Here is a 13,092-nt window from a genome sequence, read left to right on the forward strand (position 1 = left end):
GTGGTTGTTATTTATTGTAGTGGATATATTATTTTATTGTGTTGTTTATATTATTTTAATATGTTAAATGCTAAAATAAAACCATTGATGTTGAGTGTTTGTAAAGTGAGGTGGTAAAATAGATTAAGTAGATCTTTGTAGTGCAAAAGCTAAAATTTTTGGCATCACCAATGCTGATGCTGTCAACCAAAAGGCAAAAAGACCATAGGAACATAATATTTTATACTGTCATTAATAATAATAATTTAATTAAAATAAGAGTAAAAGGGATAAATTCATTGATTGCTTTCCTTGAAGGCCAATATAGCACAATTAGGCTTTAAGAGGATGAGACTATAGTTAGGTTAGGCACTCTGTTCTTGGTAAAGTTATTAATAAGTTTCATCTATGAATGCCATGTACATTTAATTTTAATTTTTTTTTTTTAAAGGAAGCAGATATGTGAACTAATAAATTCTTTGGGTTACTTTAATTTATGACAGGCCTCTACTGCTTCATGAAATTATTAATGATGAGCCTGACTAATCCAACCACACACAAACAATTGCTACCATTTCCTGGGACAAGTGGTGAGTGTGATGCAACAATCATTTAATAAATTATTGTTTTCATGGGTTGACGAAAGACTAATTTCCTGTAGTGTCAAGGGAAAAGTAATCTTGGTGTATGAATCATTCAACTCTGTGTAGCCATTTCATTGTTCATTATTTTCCTGCATAATGTTCAGTTATTTACTCTCCTTCACTGTGCTACCAATTGGTCAGTAACATATCTACCATACATACCTAATGCTTGCAAAACACAGAGAGAGAGAGAGAGAGAGGGAGAGAGAGAGATGTAACATTGATCTTTTCCTTTCCCAACTGTTTACTGTTTATTCTTCTTCAAACAAATCCAACAAAACAAGGGCATAAGAACAGAGAAAAATATGATAAAAAGCTAGAAAAAAAAAAACCACTCAAAGATGTTTACTTTGGGGTCTGGGTCCTTCCCACAAACTGCCTTCAGTTCCCCCTTTCTGTATAATGCACATTCTGGTAACAATCCTTTTGTTCTGTAATTTTCCTTTAATGTATACACAAAGAGAACTAAATTTTTCGAATCACTATCTCAAATATTATGCGAGCCTAGAAAATTGACCATATATAGTTTTGTTCTTTTTTACAAAGCTATAATTTCAAGATATTGTCGGTATGAATGGTCATGTATATGTTGCTGAAGCAGAAATTATACAGACACATTAACAAAATGGCAAAAAGAACTTCAGTATCATTGTTGGAGTTCCTCTAAGAGTTTGGGACAAAGGTGCCAACGTACCCAAACCCCACGATGAAGAAGGCAGCTGCTTGCATAAAAAGGAATAGGAAGAAGTGGTTTTTTCCAAAGAAAACATCATACCAGCCAATAAATAATAGGAATGCTCCAACTGCAAGCTCTAGTAAATGGAGTCTGTCACAGTTTAAGAACAAAATAACAAATATTGATCAGAAATTCTCTAGTATAGATGATATTACTTTAAAAAGGAGGGCATGACTAAATTACACAGCAAGTCTATGGAAGAATGCATACCTTCCTCCAATCCTGAACCGAGGTTTTCTTGGTGCTTTCAAGCCTGCTTTAGCCTTGAAAGCATCTCCTAGTTTCTCTGTTACAATCCATTCATTTGCTCGATTTGTCTCTAGTAGACCAATGATGGTAGCCTTCATTCGATGTAGTGACATGACGTTCTCAAAAAGGATCCAGAAAACCAATAAGTGGAGTGACCTGAAAGATTATGAAAGAACATGAACAAAAACCCAAGAAAATTCAGTAAGGCCCCGATCACTATGGCAACAATGTCTAGGAAATAACACTTAATATTATTGCTGAAGCAACATTCACTCGCCCAGGTAGCAGGTAAGTTATAATTTGAAAAATTTTCCTCTTTTTTGGCTAACATGGTGTCCAGCTCTTAAGGCACGTAACTAATCCCTTGTGTTATAAGGAGAAATCGCTTGAGGCTGGTTCGAAGGCAATGGTAAGGGACTCAAATCTAGAACCTTATGGATCACACAAGACTTGGAAACCACAAGACCAACACTGGGGTTTTAAAAAAAAGGTTTAGTCGTTCGTGTATTTTTTCCTGGAAAATGTTTCCTTCAAGAATTATTCTAATCCTTGCTTTAAGTTCATCAAGAAGCAGAGGAAGTTGAATCCTTAGGAACTATTATTACAGCAAAATAGGTGAAGTAGACTTATCACCCAAAGGTAAGATAAAGAACCTAGTTTCCACCAAATAGTGCTTACCTCAAATTGCAAAAACTCAATGCCAAAAAGCTGTGAACCTATCAAAAGATTTAAAAAAAAAAACCAGATACAGAAGCAGAAAAGAATATCTGACCTTGGAGTTCCAACAGCATTAAGAAGGGTGATGAGGGATGGAATGTAAACTGATCCCCACTTTGGAACCACAACTTCAGGTACTACAACAGTTGCTGGTAGTACAATGCAGTAAAACACAAATGTGTTTATGTGGGCTATGATCTTCCGAATAAAGAAGAAGCTGTATATCACATGTAACTTCTTCCATAAAGATACTTTCTGCATTAGACGTATAAAAATGAAGGGTGAGCTGACAAAAAAACATTCATTTTACTCTTCCGCGAAGTTGTTATATTTGACAGAACAAAGAAGCAAACTGACCTTGTTTCTTATAATCTCTACTACCATTTTCCTGAAAAGATTGGCCGGACCACATGACCACCGATGTTGTTGGTACCGGTAGGCTTTGAATGTACTAGGCAATTCATTTTTCACCTAGTAAAGTGATATTAAGAACATGTATAAACATTACAGTCTGTATATAGAAACATTAATCAACAGAAGCCAGTATGTGTTGTTTGTTATTTAATCATGGGTGTTTTCTTTCGCTATTGGTGGCCTAGTTCAGTGGGATTCAAAGGGACTATATAAGAGTTCAAATTCCCCTCCATTCTTAATGGATTTCTTGAATCACAAAAGGAAACTGTGATTGACTATCCTAGTTGCAAAGCACAGCTCTACTGCTGATCAGAAAGCAATGAGAAAATATGAGTAGTGTTATTAAGTTCAAACAAACATACCATAGCAATGGTAACTTTAGGAAAAATATAGTAATAAACATCTGTGCATAAGACTATTGATAAAGAGCAATACAATTACACAATTATTTTCTAAACCATTTCCACAATTCTCTAAGGTTATGACTTGTAATCGAAGTAATATCACTTTCACATATTACTTATTATGAACCAATTATAAACCACTTAACAGTAGTGAAAATTTGTCTCTACTACACTCATTGACTAATAATTGAGTACAAGATTAATTTGGAGGAATCTTCTCCAACCCATTACATGGTGTAACGTTTTCAATTCCCACATAATGGATTTGAGATATTTTCTTTTATATCAGTTTGTAGGTAAACTTTTTCCAATAATTAAATACCTGAACACCTCCGAGGTACAAAAATTTCCATCCTTTGAGACTAGCTCTAACAGCCAGGTCCATATCTTCCACAGTGGTCCTGTCTTTCCATCCTCCAGCCTCATTAAGTGCAGCAATTCTCCACACACCTGCTGTCCCTGTATCATTTCAATATTAAAAGTTAGATTAAAATTTTATTTATTTTTACACAAAACCAATAGTAACACAATAAACTTTTTATCAAACACATAACGATAACTGTGATTTCTGATAAAAAAAAAAATTAGCTAGTGATTTACCATTGAATCCAAAGAAGGCATATGTGGATGACCCCACTTCTTGCTCCACTGTGAAATGGTAATCCAATGACATTTCTTGAATTCTTGTCATCAAGCACTCATCGGAGTTCACTGTAAAAAACAGCACAGAAAAAGCACTGCCACGTTACTAAATAGCTGGCATGAGTTTTACAATCATTATAAATGATAAAATCAGATCACATAAATTCCATTGTCGGTCAGTATAGGATAGAAAGTGACTGGTATATGAGGTCCACCATTAAGGTTGCACATGCAGCTGCTGGTGGTGGTAGGAGAAGAATCAGTATTTTTGGCTTTAAAATTTTCATATAGGGATTTTATTTAGAAAATCAGAATCACAATGATGTTTCCTACAAACAATCAAATGGAAAATTTGTATATTTTAAACATGGAAAATTCTATGTATTATAAAATAAGCGGATTAGATTTTGCTATATTATCAATAATTTAAATATGTATCAAACAGAGTTAGTCAACATCAATATAAATGCTAACAACGTGACAAAATCTAATCCATCCTTTTCAGCATGGATGCATAAGATATATAAATTTGTATGATGGAGTTATTTTGAAAACTATAATAAATTCTAATCAGGGTGGTTTGATATTAATATTTAAAGTAGCTGTTCAAACAAGTACACAGTACACTACTATCAAGCTCTTATCTACCATTCTTCTTGTCAATAATCTGAAAGTATGGAAAAGTCGTCCTTTAATTCATGTTTCATAAAGTTTTTCTGCGAAAAAAGTATGATTAAATTATCATGATAAGTTTATAACCTCCTTCATTACCGTATCCAAATATATTTGTAAACCTTCTCAAAAAATATATATATATATATATTTGTAAAAATTAGTTAGTTTATTAATAAAACTTCTTTTTTTGAAGCCGTTTATTAATAAAACTCTTAAGAGTTTTATTAATAAACTTTTTTTTTTTTCGTTCATCAAAAATAATAATAGTAATAATAATAAAACTTTTAAGAGATGTTACTTTCACTCTTTCTTTCTCTCTCTCTTTTTTTGGATGGCAAAGAGAGGGTCCATTCATGTTCATGAAGTTTGGGACCAGTTCGTGAGTGGGGAGAGGATGGGTACCCTCTCATAATTGTGGCCTCCTAATTAGAAAAATAATATTTAGAATTAAAAAAAAAAAAAAAAAAAAAAACCTCCAAGTCTAATATTACTATTTTCGAGGAACATTCTAATTATGGTACCTAATAAAATAGAAGAAGAAAAAAAAAAAAAAAATCATACATGGGAACAGCAGTCAGCAGGTTGCATAACAAATTCCACAAAATTTTATTTTATACTAAATATAGTATCAATGATGATCTTACTTTGAAGTGATATTCTACGATCATGTTTATTACCTCAATAAATTATAATTTTTAAAATTTTTTTTATTGTATCTATTTCTTGTGTTTCTAGCCTTAATTTTACATTCTATTTAATTTCATTAGCTTGGTTGTTTAGGAAAAAATATTGGGAGAGGGCATGGGTTTGGGTTGGAGGCAGCATATTTAGTATATAAGTACTTTTAGCCATCTAAAATAAATACTCTCCCATCCCAGTTTGTTTGTCATCTATTCTATTTTGGGATGTACTAAAATATTGTCCTATTTTTAAAAATAAAAGTTATTAGTTTATTAATGTTTCTATTATACCCCTACTTTATTTTCAAAACTATTTGAAATAAAAACTAACAAATATTTAAAAAAATCAATTTAATTAGGGTGCTTTTTTAGTTGCCTCGTGAAGAATAACTCTTTTTTAAAAAAATTGATAAATTTATTTAAGAGTAGTTTTGTAAACTTATACATTTTTATAAGGCAAATAAGACAATAAATAATATTATTTTAAAAAATTTAATTTAATCATGACAAATAAATTGAGACAAAGAGAGTATAATCAAACCGTCTTATAAGACACACCTCTTATATTTGATAAACTTGATAAGTTTACGAAACCAATGTTGTGAGAAGACATTTTATAAAACAGTTTCATAAGATAGTTTTCTTGTAATTTCCTTTACAAAAAGTAATAAAATAAAAAATTTTGTACGTCAGTTAATACTTCTGTCGTTCCTAACAAGATTTCAAGTGTTCAAATTTAATCCGTTGTAATTACTGAAATTAACAAGAAAATTAAAGCTCCTCAAAAAAAAAAAAAAAAAAAAATTAAAGATACACGTGTCCCATCCATGACAGCCAAAGTGAAGAATCAGAACCGAGACAAGATATATGGGGACCATTGGACCGAACGCCATTTCCTGTCCATCTCTCACTTCCCAAACAAAAACAGACCCACCGACAGTTTTTTAAGCGGCCACTGTTTTTTTTTTAGAACCTACTAAAAATTCTCATCAGAAAAATTAAAATACTAATAATAATATTAATAATAGTAAACCAGTGAGAATAGTACTGACTATAGCTAACCAAAAATAAAAGTTTATGGGTGATTTAGCGGAATTACCGAATTTCCAACGGGCCTGAACGAGTGCTAGTTGAGGATTATGGGTAAGGAAAGGTATGGTTCGCCATAGAAAATCTGGTTCGGGTTGAAAATCCGCGTCAAGAATGGCTACATAATCGCAGTGTTTCACGTAGCTACGCTTCATGCCTTCTTTCAAAGCACCTGCCTTATACCCATTTCTGTTGTCTCTAATTTCGTACTTTATGTTTATGCCTTTGCTTGCCCACCTTTGACATTCTAGCTCCACCAAGTCCTAATCAATTCACAATTTTAGAACATGACCCAATTAAGAAAATGGACTAATTAATGGTTTTGGCCATTTGGGTTTGTTAATTGGACCTTAAAAATTGGAGATTTTCATGGAGAAATATCAAATATGTATTACCTTTATTGTTGGGTCTGTGGAATCATCAAGTACTTGTATGATGATTCGATCAGAAGGCCATGAAAGCCCACATGCAGCTCCAATTGATAGTTGATACACCTACATTTAAAAAAAAAAGCACACAACTTTTAAGGTTTAAAGCTAGAATTGTAAAAAGAAAACACGTATTTTGATCTTGACTAATATGTAATAAGCAGAGAAAAGAGAAAGAAAAAGCACCTCTCTTTCGTTGTACATGGGGATTTGGACAAGGACCATAGGATAAGCTGAGTTTCCAAGCTCAACGTCGTCTTTAATTGCCTCCCATTTGTAACGCTTTTCGGGTTTTCGACCAAACAGCTTAATCAGAACAATGACAATACCCATATAAACCCTCTCGATGAACAGCATCACCGACATGATCAAGCACAAAACCACTGAGATTCTTAACAGAGGGACAATCAATGGCGCTTTGATCTGAGCCCAGATAATTTCAAGTTGCATGGAAATGTCATCTCTGGCTCCTTGAAATGCGTCTGGAAGAATTGTCGACGATGAAAGCCGATCCATTTCAAGGCTTTTTTCTTTGTTGTTAATAAGAAAAACAAAACCAAAAAGCTATGAGAAGGTGATGGGAAAGTTAGCAAGGAAGTGAAAGAGTATAAGATGGTTCACTTTGCGAAAAGAGCACGAATATGTTTTTGCCTTTTAGCTGTGTTTGTGATTATTTGCTTCCTTGTCAAGAAAAACAATGGAGGCAGAGCTGGAATGTGTCAGTCACTAGCTCAAACCCCCCCACTTTGCTTTGCAGACAAACCTAGAGAAGGAAAAATCTATAACAAACCCAGTTTAGATCTCAATCTATCAAGCTCTTACAACACGCACACATTACACAAACAACATTAATAATGGCCTAAAATGTTGGTACACAAAATTAATGTCTCTGAAGGAAAAAAAAAAGACTCTGAAATTGAAGAATTTAGAGAGAGAGAGAGAGAGAGAGAGAGAGAGAGGAAATAGCTTCTTTTTTTTGTTATTTGTGTAAGCTCTATTTGTGTGTCATAATCTCTCCCTCTTGTTTCTTCTTATATAATGAATGAATGAATGTGTTAGCTCTTCAAAAGCCTCAACAGTCTTAACTGTTCCAACGACAAGTGTGCGGGTTATATAAAAATAGCATCAACCAACAACGAGTCGAAATTAAATAAATTAACTGCCGGCGGCAAGACCCACCACCATCTGAGTCAGATTTTCCCGGCGATGTGGGTCCAACTTCTTTTCTTTTTATTGGAGGGAATTTGTGGGCCATTAATTTCCTTTTCAAGTATGGCACCTTATTAATCATCAAGCTCATTTGAAATATGTGAGTCTGTGACCCCCATAATTGGCCGTAATTTCAATTTTCAACCAACTATTATTAATTAACTCAACGGTTATTTCATTCATTAGATTTCCTTTTATTCTTAGATGTCTTTTTTTTTTTTTGATGAATATTCTTATTCTTATCCTTAGATGTCTTTGTCTTATGTTTTTAGAGAAAATGTTTTAATTACTTACCAAATACATAATAAAAATTTGGTATTCAAATTTCAAATAATTTGTGCTTTATATGGATACGTTTTTAATTATAAAGCAAAAAAAGAGGGTTGTAAATGAATTGGAAAGAAAGGGCCATATAGTGAGGTCGGTCCAAAATTAATTTGGTCATGTACTTTAAGCCTTTAAGGCCCTTACTATTGCCCCTTTCTGTATGACTACTATGACACCATAGATGCTTCTTTGGTAATATGTCTTTTCATGAAATTTCAATATGGTCCTTTATTGTTTGTTGATACTTATGCGAGTATATTATGTTATAGTTTACTACTATAACATAACATATATATATATATATATATATATGTATGTATGTATTCTTTTTCATAAAAAAAAAGTTTTATAGAAGAGATTCTTAATTTGAAATAATTATAAACTAGTGTGTGAGCATCCAAAGCATGTGATTACTGTAAAACATGTAATCATCCATTAAAAGATTTGATATTTAATCTGAAATAATTATTAAGTTTTATATAGGAGATTCTTAATTGCACAAATGTCTTCATTAAATCTTAGTATCCTCATAAATTAGCTTTATATCCTCATAAATTAGTTTTTGTTGGATATTTTGTATATCCAAGTAGGTTGTAATACGGTTTCTCCAAAAAAAAAAAGTAGGTTGTAATTCAAGTTTATTCCCACTTTAGTGGTGAAAGCTAGAATGTTATTTAATCCATTTATGTATGTGGAAAAGTGTTACTACCTCTTTAGGTGAGGTAGAGTAAAGAAACAAATGAAAAATTGGCTGGCTGAGAGAGAGAGAGAGGATCTCTATGTGCTCTTTTACTTGAAATTTTCATAGTTCTCTCGACGCTTTGGAGGAGCAAAATGAGGGGCAAAATTATGCAAAAAATTGTAATTTTGTAATTTTTCGGCCAAAAATTGCACCATTAGATATATGTATGTTGGCAAAATTATTTTTAACTGTTTTTTAACAGCTATAACATTATATATATATATATATATAACTCATTTTTACTAGGAATTCATATTTCTCTTGGATTCACTAAAAACTCTGTGAGTTTTTTTCCAAATTGCTATTTGTAGAACTTAATAGGTTTAGTTGTATTTTGGAAATAAATTTGTAACAACGCTTTAACAACTTAAGTGCGAGGGACAAATATTGTTTAAAGAAAATGATTTCATTGTACCTCCAAGCCATCAAAATTTTGTTTGTTCTTTAAATCTCCTTGTTTCTTTCTATGTTCGTCTCATTGTTCTCCAACATCCGTAACCTTAGGACATCTCTTATCAATCAATTAGCCATTAACGTCCTTTGATATCAACCTATTTTAAATTAAAAAAGAAAAGTCTCTAAGTACGGATTTTCACATTAATTAAGCTAATAATTCGGCAAAATTACTTTCAGACTTTTGTTCTCTTGAGGATGCTTGGATCTTAAAGACATTACTTTAATTAAAGTTAGTTTTGTTCATCAAAAAAAAAATTAAAGATAGTTTTGCTTTTATTTGTTTTACTAGTATACCATTACGATGTAATTGTGTAGCTCTAACTTTGACTAGTGCTGCAAAAGAGAGAAATGAGGTCATTGTTTAGTTAAAAAAAAAAATACCCCTCTTTTCTCTTTCCTATAACATCTTTACAAATTGGTGATGTGACCAATTTTTTATTGGTTTTCATCTAAATCCACCATTAATATCACTTTTTTATTTATTAATAATCAATCACCACATCAGCAGTTTGTAAAAAAATTTTGTAAAAAAGTTTGTATCTTTAGTATAAGTCTTTTAATCTTTAATTAGGTCATAAAGTCTTTCCAACCTTAAATGGGTTAGATTTAAATTTGAATTTAAAACCTAATTAACTATAGTCTTTAATTACTAGCCTTATCACATGCGCTTTGTATATGCGATGAGATTTTTTTTATTTTGTTTTTATTTTTTTAATTTGGATAAGTTTGTTTTGAAGACATAGATTAGTAGGAGAGTGTCATATTTTATAGGCATTTTAAGTGGAGTTGGAGATATATTTTTACCAGTTTGTCCTAAAGTTTTTTCATGTTAAACATAAGATTTAGGGATATTTTTTAACCACATAAAAAGTCCAGTTCAAGAAGGGGAATCTTCTTATAGATAAGATGAGAAACTGTTTTTAGCCCATTTAAGATCATTATCTTTTCAAATTTTGAGTTTTGAAAAAGTTGACATAGGATATAATTCTCATTGATTCGGACAAACTTTATATTAAGTAACCTCTTAAAAAAAGAAGAAGAAGCTTTTAGTTAATAAGTGCATAAACTCAACTGATATTGTTGTATTGAAGACATCAACCACCTAGAGAAGTGTTTCTAACTCCTTCAGGCGTCAACAGCACCTCAGGGTTCCCCCTACCTCCATGCTCTGTCTTTGGAATCTATTTCGAAAATATAAAATAATTTTATTAATCATTATGTTTTCTTGACTACAAAATGCTTAAAATTTGAAATCGGAAAATGTATAAGTTGTTTTCTTTTTTCTTATTTTTATTAGTTATATTACTAATTTCAATTACAAGATTAAAATTAAAAAATTAAATGAAGGCTAAGTATGTTTGTATGTTTAGGGACTATATAGCAACAAAAACAAGAAACAAATTATATTCTAAAAATCACCCCTTTTTTCTTTGTAATTTTGGTGAGTAAAACATACTATTAAATAGATTTGATAGAGCCGAACTGGAGGTGCTACTTTTGTGTCAATTTTTTTGGCATTGGTTATTAATTCATAATTTCTTTTCTCAAAGCTGTCTATTTTTTAGGGGTGGTGGTGCTGGAATTAGGTGCTAGATAAGATATTATAACATAATTTTGTTTATATAAAAGAATTTAGGGTAGTCCATGACTTTAGACTTTAGAATCCAAGGAAATTGTAGCAAAATTTGGTGCAAAATCAATCGTATATGATTTTTATGATTAAAAAGAATATTGAGTTCTGTTTTCATATATGATTAAATTGAAATATATTAAGAAATAATTATTATGTCTTTTATTTTATTTGTACTTTGTAGTTAACACTAAACATATGCCAGTTTTATTTTACATTTATTAATTTATAATTAAATATTTGTATGAGTATCATTTTTTTTTTAAATGGTGAAATTCCTTTCTTCATACTTTGGCCCCTCAAAGATGAGATCCTTACAGCACAAATATATCTCAATGAATTTAGGAGATCCGTACATTTAAAGGACAAAAAATTTCAAATGATCTTTGAAATCAAATCCCATTATTCCATGCATTTCAACTAGTATGGATGTTACCGAGATAAATCACTAAGTGTGCGTTTGGAAAGCAATAAAAATTATAAATTATTTCACTATTCAGCTTATTTTTACTACTATCTATGAGCCCCATTGTACTTTTTTGTAGTATTTATGAGCCCTATTATACTATTTCAACTAACTTTTATCTTTATCTACAATACTTTCAGTAATAAGTTTTTAGTTTTAGCAAAATAAGCGGTATCCAAACAAAAATATTGTTTTTTTTTTTTCCTATAAAGAAAAAAAGCAGAGCATTTATTTTATTTTAATCAGGAGGGGATGCAAAAGATAGTGACTTTCAGTAATAAGTTTTCAGTTTCAGCAAAATAAGCGGTATCCAAACAGAAATATTGTTTTTTTTTTTTTCCTATAAAGAAAAAAAAGCAGATCATTTATTTTATTTTAATCAGGAGGGGATGCAAAAGATAGTGACTTTGTAAATTTTATTAATTAAGGATGGGAAATGCTAACTATCAATTAGTTTATTTTACATGTTGCAGGAGAAAGTCAACATAATATGATAATGTAAATGTCAAGCACACTTTTTTTATTTATTTTTTATTATTATTTTTTAGAATACAATGTCAAGCACACTTGAAGGTTCTGAATCTTTCTGATGTCAAAAAAGGAAAGGGGTTAGTAAGAAGAATCAAATAAGGTATGGAATACGGCATGGAATGTGGCATGGAACGTATTGGTAAATTATAGAATAACACAGTTTAATGAGTTTGGCTTATATTTTTTATATTTAAAAAAAAAAAAACTTTATTTTTTATATGCGTGGCCAAGATTGATTCTACAGTTTAGAATTAATCACAATACATTTAGTATAAAGATAAGAATATTTTTATTTCATTCTTTACGTACTTATGTGACGCTTTATATAATTCATAAAGTAGATCATTCAGCCTGTAAAGATTTATTCGATCATGTGAGGAGCAACTAAGCATGTAACAATTAATCTTGTAGGCATTTGAGCATGTTAGCAACATTCAAACATGCATACACACAATCGTGCAAGTGTCAATCAAATAGTTTGAACTTTAATTTGAATTAGTTATTAACTCTTGTGCAAAGGAACCATTTATTGAATGGATATCTTCATTAAGTTTTAGATGACCTCTTCCTCCCCCCCCAGAAAAAAGAAAAAAAAAGAAAAAAAAAGGGGGTTTAGATGACCTCCCAAGTTAAACTCAATGCTTCTAATTCAAGTGCACTCTTGCTTCTTTAAGATATCTTGGATGCTTAATTAATTATTGATGTTCCTTGACGTCAATCTTATCTAGATTTTAGAAGCATTTTAGGAAAAGATATGACCTTCACTTGTTTTCATTGGTGGTTCCTTACTTGACTTTTATTCATGAATTCAAATAAAATATGACCTTCATTTGTTTTCATGACTGGTACCTTACTTGACTTTTATTTTATAAATTCAAATAATGATATGACCTTCATTTGTTTTCATGGGTGGTTCCTTACTTTACTTTTATTATTGAATTCAAATATGATTTGATTCAATTAACTAGCTAGTTGTTGTATATGTGACGTGATTAGTGGCGGAGCTAGGATCTAACTTGAGGGGGGGCAAAAATTACATTTGACATCACATTTACGCATATGCAAGCGAACATA

At 31.1% G+C, this 13,092-nt stretch overlaps 1 protein-coding gene across 1 annotated transcript; it reads right to left on the reverse strand.

Moving 5' to 3' along the window:
• Positions 1 to 1,085: 1,085 nt before the first annotated feature.
• On the reverse strand, positions 1,086 to 7,717 carry LOC115953301 (glucomannan 4-beta-mannosyltransferase 9). Its single transcript, XM_031070904.1, has 9 exons — positions 6,844 to 7,717; positions 6,625 to 6,723; positions 6,240 to 6,492; positions 3,744 to 3,854; positions 3,466 to 3,602; positions 2,683 to 2,796; positions 2,381 to 2,580; positions 1,570 to 1,764; positions 1,086 to 1,449 (listed from the first exon to the last, which is right to left on the reverse strand). Exons 1-9 carry the CDS (start codon positions 7,171 to 7,173, stop codon positions 1,287 to 1,289), a joined length of 1,602 nt encoding a protein of 533 aa, XP_030926764.1. The 5' UTR covers positions 7,174 to 7,717; the 3' UTR covers positions 1,086 to 1,286.
• Between the last annotated feature and the right edge of the window lie 5,375 nt (positions 7,718 to 13,092).

The sequence above is a fragment of the Quercus lobata genome, chromosome 7 (genome assembly GCF_001633185.2).
Source record: "Quercus lobata isolate SW786 chromosome 7, ValleyOak3.0 Primary Assembly, whole genome shotgun sequence".
Taxonomy (NCBI): domain Eukaryota; kingdom Viridiplantae; phylum Streptophyta; class Magnoliopsida; order Fagales; family Fagaceae; genus Quercus; species Quercus lobata.

What these genes read in the sequence shown, in the direction of transcription:
- LOC115953301 (XM_031070904.1), bottom strand. Translation starts at nt 7,173, where the DNA reads ATGGATCGGCTTTCATCGTCGACAATTCTTCCAGACGCATTTCAAGGA. An exon ending in TCAGGCCCGTTGGAAATTCG is followed by an intron (nt 3,855 to 6,239) that starts GTAATTCCGCTA and finishes TGTTTTTTACAG; the next exon opens with TGAACTCCGATGAGTGCTTG. An exon ending in TAGAGATTATAAGAAACAAG is followed by an intron (nt 2,581 to 2,682) that starts GTCAGTTTGCTT and finishes CGTCTAATGCAG; the next exon opens with AAAGTATCTTTATGGAAGAA.